At 43.5% G+C, this 15,367-nt stretch overlaps 1 protein-coding gene across 2 annotated transcripts in view; it reads right to left on the bottom strand.

Moving 5' to 3' along the window:
* Positions 1-11,338, bottom strand: part of BCAT1 (branched chain amino acid transaminase 1) — a 76,831-nt gene extending 65,493 nt beyond the window's left edge. For both annotated transcript variants that reach the window (XM_020813778.3, XM_020813780.3), the window contains exon 1: positions 11,216-11,338. In XM_020813778.3, the coding sequence (XP_020669437.3) occupies positions 11,216-11,224 (9 nt within the window). In that variant the 5' untranslated portion in view covers positions 11,225-11,338. The remainder of the gene's footprint in view (positions 1-11,215) is intronic.
* Positions 11,339-15,367: the final 4,029 nt, after the last annotated feature.

The following is a 15,367-nucleotide window of genomic DNA, read 5'->3' as shown; positions in this document are numbered from 1 at the left end:
TAAGCCTCCCAGGAAGGAGGTCAGCTGAAACCACCGAGAGCCAATGTGGCTGATGGCATTATGCGCCTCGCCATTTGCGCAGGTTGCATGATCCCTGAGCGCCATAAGAAAATGGGACTGGGGGTCCAGTTCTGAACACTTTACACCTCGAACCCCCTGGGAAGGTTGTTGTTATGAGTCGAAAATCAACTTGACCACACATCATCATCATCACTATTTAATTAGCAGCACATCTCTTTTATTACTGCAATACTGTATGATTCTCCCTTCAACAACACTGGGGTAATCGGCACTGGACTGCCGTGTAGTTCAAAATTTGTATATACTATAACACATATATAAAAATTTGTATATATAATACCCAAACTAAGCTACAAAGCACATATAGTGGATTAAAAACACACAGAGAGAGACATGCCTCCCCCATCTGTGTCAGCATCGTAGCATGCCCAACACTCTCCACAGCAATCATGTGGAGCCACTATGCCATGAGAGGGGGCTAACCAGGCCACCACCATCAGACTCAAGGGTCTAAAGCACTGCTTTGTGTCTTTTTTAAATAAAATGACCCCACATTTTTTTTATTTCACTTAAAATGAGAAAGGGGTGATTAGATACATTTACCAATAAATGCCTCTACCTTCTCTGCTTGATCAGGGAAACTCACGGGGTGGAGGGGGCAGTAGGACGGCCACTTACAAGCAAATGAAAGGTAACTTTTCAAATGGAGGACCATCCTCCTTAAAGGTCCACCCTTATGGGAAGTAAGAAAAACACTCAGGAGCAAAAACCAGGTTAAGTTAGGCATCCTTCAGTCTCGAGAGACTATGACAACGTGCTCTGAATGGAGGACTTGGAACAGCATCTAGTGTGGCTGAGAAGGGCAATTCGAGAGTGACAATCCCTTCCACACCGAAGATAAATACAATCTGTCCCCTGTCCAGCTCCCTGATACAAGGATATCTGCAAGCGGGATCTGAAGGCCTTAGGAATGGACCTCAACAGATGGGAAACCCTGACATCTGAGCATTCAGCCTGGAGGCAGGCATTGCATCACGGCCTCTCCCAAAATCAGGAACATTATATTTAAACACTAACATGCTTGTGTTATCTTTCTTTAACAAGTAATTAATTCTTGTTACTCTCTGCCAAAAAAATAGCATGACATATTATTCAGAGGTCATGTGTTATTAACATGTAACTTTTAAAGTGCTTTAAAAAATTTAAAACACAAAAATGCAGAAAGGGCATATTACGGCTGGCTTCATTTTTAGAGGAAGAATGAGATTTCTCAGTGAGCTCAGGAAAGGTAATTTGTGGTCACTTTAAGACCAATTCTTCTTGTACTAACCCTGAATAAATTGGAATACCTACAGGGTCAAATACACCCCAGAAACCACCCCCTCAATGCAAGTTTCATTTTTAAACTCTGCCTCGATGAAAGTTGATGTTGGACCATTTCTTTTTAAAAAAATCATTTTCCCTCCCATTACTTCCCCAAGTAAAATATTAGAACCCACATGGTTAGACGTAGTGTTTTACTACTTAATAATTGCTTTATATATCAATTTTATTGTACTATTTATGTTGTTAGCCGCCTAGAGTGGTCCTGATCCGACCAGATAGGTGGGATATAAATTAAATAAATAAATAAGTAAAATAGTAGTGCATTGCTTCCATGCTTTGACGGGAGACAGCTTTCGATTGTGATGAGCTTTTGAACTAATGGTTCTACAATCTGTGTTCTTGTGTAGCAGACTGCATTAATAACCAGCTTCTCCACTTAAGATATATGCTTCTGGGCTGATACCCCAGGAGAGGAATCATAAGCCTCCCATTCTGCCCCTGATTAACACCTTCCGCACAAGCATCTACTCACATAGTATTTTTGTTTATTTAAAATATTTCTACCTCATCTTCCTGCTTAAGAAGGACACAAGGTGGCTTACATCATTCAAAGACAATATTTAAAGCTAAAAACAATAAGTATACAAATACTAAAGGCTCAAACAAATACCACACTAAAAAAACTAGTAAACAAGAACACCAAAATACATTCAAAGCAGTAAGACAGAACAATCTGTTTAAAAATCCTATCAGACCATCAGTCAATTAAGGAAAAGCCTGCCTGAAGAGGAAGGTCTTTGTCAGTTTGCGGAAGGATAGTAGAGATGGGGCCAGCTTAGCCTCCTGTGGGAGGGAGTCTCAGATTCTGGAAGAACCAATAGAGAAGTTCCTCTCCCAAGGTGGTGGGATCTCTCCTGGTGATCCTAACGGCCAAACAGGCTCATAAAGGGAGATGTGGTCCTTGTGATAGCTTGGACTGAAGCTAAATGACATGGATCACACCCTAAAATACATCGTCTTGGCAAGGTAGTACATACAGAGGCATCCTTCAGTCTCGAGAGACTATGGTAACATGCTCTGAATCAAAGAGTGTCCTCTCCAGAGCATGAAGCCTGGGTAAAGTAATATGGAGGATAGGCTGTTACCCAAGCAGCAAATCCCCCCTCTCCATGTCACTGAAATGGTCCAATGGAAAGGCAAGATCCAATACAACTGGTTCCAGCAACATTGCAGGAGTTGGCAGAATGACACGAACTGCCTTTGGGAATCCGGCTCTGGATTTTGCCTTGAGTTTAACTCCTGAAGCCTTTTCCATCAGTGGATAGAGCCACAAGGCAGTGGAGGTTTGAAATCGGAGTTTTCCTTCTCCTAGATGGGCTGCCTTCATATACTGATGATCCCCACCTACCCGGCCTGCTCTTTAATAGTGCGGAAGTATGGTCCGGTCCGACTCTTTAAAACTTTCCTGCCTCCCAGGTGTGTGCAAATCTAATTGGCTTTCCTATTTACCATATTAGGGCCAGAGAGAGAATCAGAGAATTAGACTCTCCCTTATTAGCAGTTCTGAAGTAGAAGATGAACAGCCAACTGTCAAGAATGCTTTAGCTGTGGATTTCTAAAATTGAAAGGGATTGTTCTAGATGACTCATAGAGTGCCTTCTAATTCCATTTCTATGAGTCCATGAGATCACTGTCTAGATTCCTTGGCATCCCATATATTTCGGAACACAACTCCCATAGTACTTTATCACTGCCAAAATAGGCTGGGCACTGAAGTCTGAAACATCCAAAGTGCCCAAGACGGACCATATCAGAGGTTTTTGGATGAAAAGTCCCAGAAGCCTCCCCGCTAACTGTGCTGGCCAGGATTTCTGGGAGATGTTATCTAAGAACATCTGCAGATCCAAGTCTGGGAAACTGCTCTGTACACAGAGTGAAATGAGGGACATCAGTAGCTGGTGGGGTTTCATCCTGCATTCACAGGAAAGGATTCCAAGATATGGCTCCAGTTCCAGGTAATTCAGTAACCAGCTATGCCTCCAACTGGTTCCAGGTGATTGGCTATGCCTTCTACGCTACTGTTTTGAGTGTCAACAGTCACCTGAGTTTAGGCAGTGAATCACAGGGTTCGTTTAAAAAGGAATTAACCTTGAAATCTGCTCAGCTCTCATAAAACAGGTACAATCCACTCTGCCAAAAATTCATCCCCATTCTTTCTAACTCATATAATGGGCGGATGGGTTAGAAAGAATGAGGATGAATTTTTTGGCAGAGTGGATTGTACCCATTTTATGAGAACTGAGCAGATGTATATAAGCCAAACATTGCAAAACAGTTTTGCAACACTTCAACTAATGGATACAGCCAATTGGCAGCATTTGAGTCCAGAGAATGGGCAGATGTAGTCATTTCTTTCTTTCGGCCTCTTTTTTAAAACTGATCTTGCTGCCATCCTTCCACTCCTCAAAGATTTTTGGGGAAAGCCATGCCACAACAGGGTGAGCCACAACTCCCATCATCCACCCCTTCATGCTGTCTCATGCGAATTCTAGTGAGGATTGGATTTCTGTTCCCTACACACGTTTATCTCTGTTGCTAACATCGTCAAAAGGAAGTTCGACCGCTAAAATCTAAAGCAAGTTTCCTCTAATTTAAAACAACTTATCAGTATCGTTGGCCCAACAGATCTCACAATACAAAGACTGGTATTGCCACTGCAAACAACAATTAATGACCACTTCTGATGTTTTGGAGATAATTGAAACCCAACCTGCTTGGATTCGCTCTATCTGTCCCTAACTACATCTAACTGATTGTTGACACGACTGATAGAATCATGTGAATTCTTGGACTCCGAAGAGAACTATAAACTACTTATGTTGTTCCGTGATGTTCTGTAGAGATAAAGGTGCAATTTTAGAGCATTACAATTAATTCTGCAATACACAGAATGAGTACAGTACTGTACTTGAATCATGATGACTTTTCCCTACCCTTGCTCTTCTCTTTGATTTCTCCTGTGTGTGTGTGTGTTTAGTCGTTTAGTCGTGTCCGACTCTTCGTGACCCCATGGACCAGAGCACGCCAGGCCCTCCTGTCTTCTACTGCCTCCCGGAGTTGTGTCAGGTTCATGTTGGTTGCTTCGCAGACACTGTCCAGCCATCTCATCCTCGGTCGTCCCCTTCTCCTCTTGCCTTCACATTTTCCCAACATCAGGGTCTTTTCCAGGGAGTCTTTTCTTCTCATTAGATGGCCAAAGTACTGGAGCCTCAGCTTCAGGATCTGTCCTTCCAGTGAGCACTTAGGGTTGATTTCCTTTAGAACTGATAGGTTTGTTCTCCTTGCAGTCCAGGGGATTCTCAAGAGCCTCCTCCAGCACCACAGTTCAAAGGCATCAATTCTTCGGCGGTCTGCTTTCTTTATGGTCCAGCTCTCACTTCCATACATTACGACAGGAAAAACCATAGCTTTGACTATTCGGACTTTTGTTGGCAAGGTGATGTCTCTGCTTTTCAAGATGCTGTCAAGATTTGTCATCGCTTTCCTCCCAAAAAGCAGGCGTCTTTTAATTTCAGGGCTGCTGTCTCCATCTGCAGTGATCATGGAGCCCAGGAAGATAAAATTTGACACTGCCTCCATATCTTCCCCTTCTATTTCCCAGGAGGTGATGGGACCAGTGGCCATGATCTTAGTTTTTTGATGTTGAGTTTCAGACCGTTTTTTGCACTCTCCTCTTTCACTCTCATTACAAGGTTCTTTAATTCCTCCTCACTTTCTGCCATCAGAGTGGTATCATCTGCATATCGGAGGTTGTTGATATTTCTTCCGGCAATCTTAATTCCGGCTTGGGTTTCTTCCAGTCCAGCCTTCCGCATGATGTATTCTGCATATTCTGCATATTTCTCCTGTAATCAATGGCTTTTGATTGGAAAGGTCTTTCTAATTATAAGCTTAAACTTACAAAGCAGCATTAAAACCTCCCCCCCCCAATCAGCTGCCACCATCTCTACTAGGAAAAGGTACAGAAAGCAGTATTTTTCCTCCAGGGAGAAATGACACTAGAAGGACATGAACCACTCTGGATATTTCTGATCTTGGGTTAATTTAGGAAGTTAAGCAGGGTCAAACGTGATTAGTATTTGGAAGGGAGACCACCAAGGAATTTCCCACCTTTCTCCTAAAAAAAACTCAAGGCAGCTTATATCTTCAAAGCTTAAAACATTATATTCAAATATTTAAAAATAATTAATAACATTATATTTAAATGTTAGGTAAAAGCATTTAGAAGCAACAAAATACAAGCCATTCCACATTAAACCTCTCCTAGACGGTCAATAACCAAGGAAAAGCCTGCTTGAACAGAGAGATTGCCTGCTTGCAGAAGAGCAGCCAAGACGGGGCCAGCCTAGCTTCCAGTGGGAGGGAGTTCCAGAGACTGAGAGCAGTCACAGAGAAGGCCCTTGCTCACAACCCCCATCTGTGAGAGTGGTGAGGCTGAGAGAAAGGCCTCTCCTAGCGATCTTAACATAAAGGGAGATGCAGTCTTTGACATAGCTTGGACCCTAGCCATTGAGGGCTTCATTTGTTAAAATCTGCACTTTGCATTGTGCTCAAAAACAGATCAGTAACCAGTGGAGCTGCTATAACAGGGGAATGTTTGAGATCCCTGTAACCAGCCTCAGTTAACAGTCTGGTTGCAGTATTTTGGACCTGCTGGCGATGGGCACAAAAAAAACAGCTGTTGGAAAATTAAAGACTCTCATCAGACATGAAATGCTGGTTGAGTCCTGCGGAGTCGAAAGACGTAAAATGAAGGGGGGGGCAAGGAACTGAATGGAGGATCTTGGAGGAAGGAATTACTGACCATCTGGAATCCTGAAGACAAATATTGCAGTTTTAGGCTAAATCCTAACAACAGAGCCTTGAATCAAAGGATCTATGCAAGTTAAGAAGCCCCATGCTTGAAGTAGGTCTACTCGAGGCCAGCAACTGGATTTAGCCCTCTGTCTTACTTTCTTTTGCAAAATAATTTATCCACCATCATCACTGTCCATGATTTCCTACATACATACATAGTTAGTTCACCTGTTCATTTTATTTCATGCAGCTCACAAAATGAGGCTCTAGTCAACAAAAATGTACACCGTCACATATCAATAAATGCTATTATTTCAAATAGCTCTTGCTGAAGTTATCACACAAAATCTATAAAAAAAACTTTTTTTGTGTGTCCCATCACAGGGGAGATAGCTTGTCCCCTGTTATTTCTTTTAAGCCTGGATAACGCTAATTGTCTCTAAAGCCTTCTTCTCCTAAATAGCAGATCAAAAGAGCCAGTGCAGTATGGTGGTAAAAGTGCTGGACAAAGCTTTGAAAAATTAAAGTTCTAGTCCCTATTGAGTCACGAAACTCACTGAATGATCCTGGCTCAGCTGCCCGGTGAAGATAGAAGTGGAATAAGAAAGGAATACTATGAGCACAGTGCAGAAAACTTGAGATATAAATGTAGCAATTAATCAGTGGCAAGCCTTGGGCCGGATGGTTCAGTGAGATACTAGAGGTTGGGAGTTCGATTCCCAGCTGTGCCTCCTGTCAGAACAGCATACCTGTGTAGCCTTGGGCATCCTGCACAGCCCCAGAAGAAGGAAATGGTAAAACACTTCTAAGTGAATTCAAATGGTAAACCACTTCTAAGTGAATTAAGTTAAATAAATAAATAAGTATCCTGCACTGAGAAAACTCTGCAAAGGGTCACTGTATGTTTTAATTGATTTGATGGCATGCAATCCTCATAATTAATGAAGGTCTTCTTATCCAAGCCTCTGTTTGGATTGCACATATTACAGTTGCCAGGCAAATCAATATGCCTATGATGAATTTTCCAGTCCATCCTTGTTCTTTTTAAAGATGACTCAACCCATGATTCAGGGCATAAACAGAGCACAGGGGTGCCCTTCCCAGAAGGGAGGAATATTCCCTGACAAGACAGACTCTTTCTATGCCTTTCAAAGTTCCAAATAGAGTAGTCCTAGATCGAGCTGGAATTTTTAGCATGTATACATTACTGAAACAGCGACGCCTATGTTGGCTCGGGCATGTCATGAGAATGGCTGATGGTCGGATTCCAAAAGATCTCCTGTATGGAGAATTAGTGCAGGGAAATCGCCGCAGAGGGTGACCACAGCTGCGACACAAGGACATTTGCAAGCAGGATCTGAAGGCCTTAGGTATGGACCTCAACAGATGGGAAACCTTGACCTCTGAGCGTTCAGCCTGGAGGCAGGTGGTGCATCAGGGCCTCTCCCAATTTGAAGAGACCCTCGAGCAGCAGGCTGAGGCAAAGAGGCAGTCACGAAAGCAGCAAAATCAGGGAGCTAGATGGGGTACAGATTGTACTTGTCCTAAGTGTGGAAGAGATTGTCACTCTTGAATTAGCCTTCTCAGCCACACTAGACGTTGTTCCAAGTCCTCCATGCAGAGCACGATACCATAGTCTCTCAAGACTGAAGGATGCTCTGATGAGGATGTCGAAGTTGTGCATGCCAGTATGAAATCTGAATTCTTGCAGCCCGTACTACCTTGATCTGTCTGCTGACGTAAAACGGGTGTGTGTGTGTGTGTGTAGTGTGCGGTTGTCAGGATGCTATTGGACCACAACTCCCATGACCCCCTGGTATCATGGCTGTTACCCATGGGAGCGGGAATGTAGTGACATCGGAAGAGACACAGGATCCTCATGGTCAGATTAGACAAACCTTCTTCCAGACAACGCAGGCTTTCGTTCTGTGTTCAGCTCTGCCTGGAGATGCTCAGAAGAAACGGCCAGACATACTGTATCTGGAGCAGCCTCTTCTTCTCTTTCCGCATGTTTTTTCTCCCTTTTGATCTTCCTTTTCAAGACTTGCCAGAACCACACTAATCTTGTTATTCAGGGCTTGAGAAAGTGCCCTTCTTTTGGCCATGCAAGCTTGGGGGTTCTGGAACTTGTGAGCCATAAAAGGTCCTTTTCCAAGCTGTACTTTCCATTACATCTTCAACAGGGAACAGATAGTAATAGTAGTAGTAAAGCACGTGCTGAGAAAATCTCAGATATAATTCACGGCATCATCAGTTTTAACACAAATGACTTAGCGGATGATGGAGAAGAAGAAGACATAACATGGCAAATATTTACACATGGCTTCAATGAATAGATATCAGAATCTCCACTCTATCTGGCTAAGTCCAGCGGTTTTTGCAGAAGGAGTAGCCGCGTTAGTCTGTGCAAGCCTTATAGGTAAAAACAAAATAAAAATAAAAAGTAACACAAGACCAAAACATGGTGGCTATGTATAAATATTTGCCATGTTATATCTCATGTCCATGAAAGCTCACCTTAAAAAAATTATGTTAGTCTTAAGGTGCCACCATATTTCGGTCTTTTTATAAACTTTTCTATTTTTATTTTGTTTTCAACTATAAAGGTTGGGGGGTTATTTTCTTTTAAACTGAAGAAAATAGGTAAAAAAGGGGTTGGGATCCTAAGTGGCCAACATCTCTTGTCCCCACAAAAAAAGGAAACAAAAGATGAAGCACAATGGAGCTTCTCTGAGGAATGGGATGAAGAATCACAGAAGAGGATGTGACAGGCTGGATCTCTGAGGAGAAGCACATCACACTGCAACATTCTGTTGCAGATCCTAATGCCAAATCTCATAATTTACAGTTTACTCTTCAGGTTATCAAGTCTTCCATCTGGCCTAGTGCCTGTGGTCTTCAGTGCTGCCCTGATACTTTTTTTTTAACCTCAGAGACAAAACAGGATATGTGTGAGGGAAGTTTCAGCGACCTCACTGTCAGGCAGTTTGTTAATGGCACAGAAAAAAAAACAGTGGAAAGAAATTGAAGCCTTTGTTTCCAATCAGTATGGTAGAATAAGTCTCGTTTCATAACAACTGATGCATATGAAGAATATACAGTATATTCAATATATAACAAAAGCTTAAAACTGGCTTTGAGAAAGTCCGTGCTATTGTGTTGTGTATTGTCAGGTCTACTGTACAGCATGGAATGGTGGACTTTAATATGTGCTGCCACCGAAAGGGTATAAATATTTTAAACATGGGTTAATTACAAGATACTGTACTAAGAGTTTATTGGATTGAGAGGGTGACCGATGAAGAAGTACGATAGCAAATGAATAAAGACCAAGAATACTTAAAACAGGTAAAATGCTGAAAGCCAGGATAAGTCACAAAATAGAGAAATAAAAATTATAGCTTGTTACTGCTATACAAGGGGGTAAAAATACAAAAAAAGCATCAGAGGAAGGAGAAGAACCTGAGAGACTGGTTTGGAAGCAAATGTGTATGATTATTCAGAACGCCACGTCTGAAGTCAAAACAGGCATAATGGCAGCCCACCTGTGGTAGGACAGGAAGAAGAGAAAGAAAATAAGATCATCTTCTTAAGCGACTTCAGAAAGAAGCAAGTTGTGCCTTTTAGCTCTCAGCACGTCCCACCCTGACTGTAGTAAGACGAAGCACGGGAAAGACAATACACACAACTTCACCATGTTCTTTTCACTAGCAAAGGGTCCCCACATGGATGTCCCCAGGCTCACGTGAATTGCCTTCACTGAAGTCTCCAGTGCAGATGCTGGTACCCCAACCCTCCCACCCTCAAGAATTTCTGGGGTGCAACTGTTCATCACTGGTGTGGAATGACCGTTTCTCTCTTTTCCTCCCCAGCCCATCCGTTAGCATCCTGGAAAGCTGAAAATCTGCAGGGTGCTGCAGAAAAGATCATTTGCTTTCTCTCCTTCATCTCAAGGCAAGGAGGTCAAAAGAAAGGGAAAATAACCCGATGGAGCACACCTCTATTCAAACCAAAACGATGGCAAAAAAGAGAGAGAAGGAAACATTTTAATTAGCAGAGAAGGGGAGATGTGATGCATGCAGGATCTCACAGCAGGAATGGAACTAAGCCCATGCCTCCCCTTACCTCCAGCTACAACCATCACCAGGGCCTCCACTTCCCACCGGTTGACCTGATTCAGAACGCTGGAAATTGATCCCAAAGCTAAGATCCATAAATAAACTCCTGGGCCCTAAAGGCAACATGCAAAACATCCACAACCCACCCCTTCCCCAAAACCCACAACCAATTCATTCCTCCAGGGATTTTCTGAAGGGGTTGCATTCATTTCCTTTCTAGCTTTGCTATATTTATGTATATATATATATATTTATATACTGTATATATAGGGATACACACACATATATAAAACACCATACACACACACACACACACACACACACACACACACACACACACACACACACACACACACACGCAAGCCACTGCAGACTTAACTATATAGATGGGTTGATAGATATTTTACTATATACATATATGGTTAAGCCTGCAGTGGTACTTTAAGGGTCGCTTTTTAAAATGTCTATGCATACAAATATATACAGTATATACATGCATGAATCGTACAGGAATCTTCAGAATCGGACCTCCTGGGGGGGGGGAATGAATGCAATACGTCTCTGAAAGGAATAGAGGGGGGGAAAAAAACCAAATTTCCCCTGTGATTCGATTGATTTCCAACGCGCATCCATACGGACCCGGTTGGAGAGAATAGTAATTTGGAATGACTTCCTTAGAAGGGGATATCTGAAACCCCGTTGCAAATGCATCCTCAATCATCCTCAGGCTCATCATGATGCAGTGGAAGCTTGCGCTTATCCCCCCCCCCCGCCGCCGCCGCGCGCGCCTTTTGCAAACGTGGCCGGGTTGCTCCGAATGGGGCGCCCGCCGCCCACACTCCCTCCGTGTAAACGGGAGGCGATCGAGGCTGCTGGTCGGGATCGCGATGTACCTTCATCATGCTGGCCGAGGCGCTCCTCGAAATTCCCCAAATTATAAAAGGGGGGGGGGCAGAAGCGAGGCGAGAAAAACGAGAAGGCGGCTCGGCACGGCGGTCTTCCTCTCCCGGAGGGCTCTGTCGGTGCGGATGGAGCCAGGCAGCCCGATCCGGGCTTTCCCCTGCAAAAAGGCAGCCCCCGCGGATCCGGAGGAAAGGCAGCCGCCGGTGCAGCGGAGCCTAGAAGGAAGAGTCCCCGGCGAGGCGGCCGAGGGTGCAGCTTCTGCTCCGCGTCCGCTCCGATTGCATCACGGTGCGCAGGAAGGGCGCACTCCTCGCCGCCGCCGCTGGGGGGCAGCAGGCGCGGAATAGCTGCGCACGTCTCCGGGGCGCGGAGGGCGGACACGGGGGGCTCCCGCGAGGTCACATAAACGGGCCCCCGCGCTGGAGACACCCGGCGGGACGGAGGCGTGTATTGAAGCCCGGACAGTCGCGAAAGCCAGGAGTTTTTCTCCTTCCCCCCCCCCACCGCGTTTTGTTCCAAAAAGTAGGCTGGGCTGGGGAATTCTGTAGTCCAAAAAACCAAAACGAAATAAAAAATTTTTAAAAAAAGAATTGCAAGAGTAAGCGTGACCTTTAGAATGTATTTTAAAACTTGTTTGATTCTTGTTGTTTTTATTTTCTTTTTACTGTGCTTTTTGATGTTGTAAACCGCCCAGAGTGGCCGTAGACCAGATAAGCGGTATATAAATCGAATAAATAACGAAAGTAAAAATACTTTTACAGACCACTTTAAAAATCGCCATACACTATGCGAGCTTTCGTGGATCAAGTCCCCTTCAGTAGTCTTGATCCATGGAAGCTCACGCTTTGTATGACAATTTTTGTACTGGTCTATAAAGGCTTTTTTTAAAAAAATTAGGTACCGCCTACTCTTGCATTTTGTTTTGGCCACACAGCTCCCTTTTATTTTAAACAAACAAGTTTTCCAAGTTCTGCTGGCTTCACCTATCCTCGCTGTCTTGTGGGCCTTAGTGTATCTTGAGCAGAATATAGGAGGGGAACTTTCCCCCATTGGTCCATTAGCAAACTTCATGGGACAATCCCCAGTAAAGATGGAGAAGGGCTTGCAGCCCATATTTTTAGGGTGGATAAAGTCTGTACAAGAGGGTGCTGATAAGTATTGAGCCTTTCCCAGAAAAAAATTGAACTAGAAGTCCAATGCTGCAAATAATACTACATAGGAACCTGGAATGTAAAATCTATGAACCTTGGTAAGCTGGAAGTGGTCAAACAGGAGATGGCAAGAAGGAACAGTGACATCCTGGGTGTCAGTGAACAAAAATGGACAGGAATGGGCGAATTCAATTCAGACAATTATAGTATCTACCACTGTGGGCAAGAATCTCATAGAAGAAATGGAGTAGCCCTCATAGTCAACAAACAAGTGGGGAAAGCTGTAATGGGATACAAAAATGATAGAATGATTTCAATACCAATTCAAGGCAGACCTTTCATCATCACAGTAATACAAGTTTGTTTGTTTGTTTGTTTGTTTGTTTGTTTGTTTGTTTGTTTGTTTATTCAATTTATATCCCACCCCAACCACCAATGCTGAGGAGACTGAAATAGACCAATTTTATTAAGATTTACAACACCTTCTAGAACTGACACCAAAGAAAGATGTTATTCTCATTCTAGGGGACTGGAATGCTAAAGTAGGGAGCCAAGAGATAAAAGGAACAACAGGGAAATTTGGCCTTGGAGTACAGAACGAAGCAGGACAAAGGCTAATAGAGTTTTGTCAAGAGAATAAGCTGGTCATCACAAACACTCTTTTCCAACAACACAAGAGGCGACTCTACACTTGGATATCACCAGATGGGCAATACCATAATCAGATTGGTTATGTTCTCTGCAGCCAAAGATGGAGAAGCTCTATACAGTCAGCAAAACCAAGACCTGGAGCTGATTGTGGCTCTGATCATCAGCTTCTCATAACAAAATTCAAGCTTAAACTGAAGAAAGTAGGAAAAACCACTAGGCTCCTCAGGTATAATCTAAATCAAATCCCTTATGAATACACAGTGGAAGTGAAGAAGAGATTTAAGGAAGTAGATTTGGTGGACAGAGTGCTGGAAGAACTATGGATGGAGGCTCATTACATTGTACAGGATTTCAAAGGGGCAAATGAACTAGAGACAAATTGCTAACATGCGCTGGATTATGGAGAAAGCCAGAGAGTTCCAGAAAAACATCTACTTGTGCTTCGTTGACTACGCAAAAGCCTTTGACTGTATGGACCACAGCAAACTATGGCAAGTCCCTAAAGAAATGAGAGTGCCTGACCACCTTACCTATCTCCTGAGAAATCTATATGTGGAACAGGAAGCAACAGTTAGAACTGGATATGGAACCACTGATTGGTTCAAAATTGGGAAAGGAGTAGGACAAGGCTGTATATTGTCCCCTGGCTTATTTAATTTATATGCAGAATACATCATGCGAAAGGCTGGACTGGAGGAATCCCAAGCCGGAATTAAGATTGCTGGAAGAAATATCAACAACCTCCGATATGCAGATGATACCACTCTGATGGCAGAAAGTGAGGAGGAATTAAAGAACCTCTTAATGAGGGTGAAAGAGGAGAATGCAAAAATGGTCGGAAGCTGAACATCAAAAGATCATGGCCACTGGCCCCATCACTTCCTGGCAAATAGAAGGGGAAGATATGGAGGCAGTGACAGATTTTACTTTCTTGGGCTCCATGATCACTGCAGACAATGACAGCAGCCACGAAATTAAAAGACGCCTGCTTCTTGGGAGGAAAGCAATAACAAACCTAGATAGCATCTTAAAAAGCAGAGACATCACCTTGCCGACAAAGGTCCGCATAGTCAAAACTATATTTTTTCCAGTAGTGATGTATGGAAGTGAGAGCTGGACCATAAAGAAGGCTGACTGCCAAAGAATTGATGCTTTTGAATTGTGGTGCTGGAGGAAACTCTTGAGAGTCCCTGGACTGCAAGAAGATCAAACCTATCCATTCTGAAGGAAATCAACCCTGAGTGCTCAATGGAGGGACAGATCCTGAAGCTGAGGCTCCAGTACTTTGGCCATCCCATGAGAAGAGAAGGCTTCCTGGAAAAGACGCTGATGTTGGGAAAGTGTGAAGGCAGGAGGAGAAGGGGACGACGGAGGACATGATGGTTGGACAGTATCATTGAAGCGACCAACATGAATTTGACCGAACTCTGAGAGGCAGTGGAAGACAGGAGGGCCTGGCATGCTCTGGTCCATGGGGTCATGAAGAGTCGGACACGACTTAACAGCTAAACAACAACACAATTCCCATTATCCTCATTAACTACATTGAGCTAGAGGGACACAGAGTCCTACCATACCTGCAGTATGTCATTGTCATCTAGAGTGTCCAGTCCAAGGTGAATTTATTTTATTTATTTACTTGTATTCGTATACCACCTGTCCTGTGACAAGCCACTTGCCCTGGGTGGTTTACAAAAGTTGAACACATACCCACAGCAAAAAACTAACATTATATATAATGGTGACAATAACAAACCCAGATAATGTAACAAATCTTTTCCAGGGGAAGGATGTTCCTAAATGCCTCTTTGAATAGTCCTGTTTTAACCTGCATCCTGAAGGACCAATGGGAGGGAGCTTGGCGTTCATCAACAGGGAGGATATTCCACAGAGCTGCAGCTATCACAGAGAAGCCCCAGTTTGTAATGGTTGTTTCCTGGGCCTCCCTCAGGTTAACCACTTGCAAGAATGAACCCTGAGATGATCAAATGGTCCAGGTAGAGGATCATAAGGAGAGAGAGTCTGACAATTCAGTGAATCTCACTGAAGTTTCTTTATTGATGTTGTTCGTTCCATCTGTATTCCCCACGTCACTCCTTTAGAAACCCTACTTTCCCCCTCGGTAGCCCCCTCCAAATCAGTACCTTCTCCAAAGGCTTCAGACTACAACTCCCAGCATCCCCCAGCATTAGGGATGAGACATGTGGAGATTGGATGGGGGCCCACTCAGTCATAGCTGGGCTTTGGAAAGCAAATTGTTTCAATGTTCCACGTTATTGCATCTTCTGTAATTTTTAATTTACATTTTATCGATATTGTACTCATTTCTTGGTTTCTTTG

Source organism: Pogona vitticeps, chromosome 5 (genome assembly GCF_051106095.1).
Source record: "Pogona vitticeps strain Pit_001003342236 chromosome 5, PviZW2.1, whole genome shotgun sequence".
Lineage (NCBI taxonomy): Eukaryota > Metazoa > Chordata > Lepidosauria > Squamata > Agamidae > Pogona > Pogona vitticeps.
This window is presented reverse-complemented; position numbering and strand designations above follow the sequence as displayed.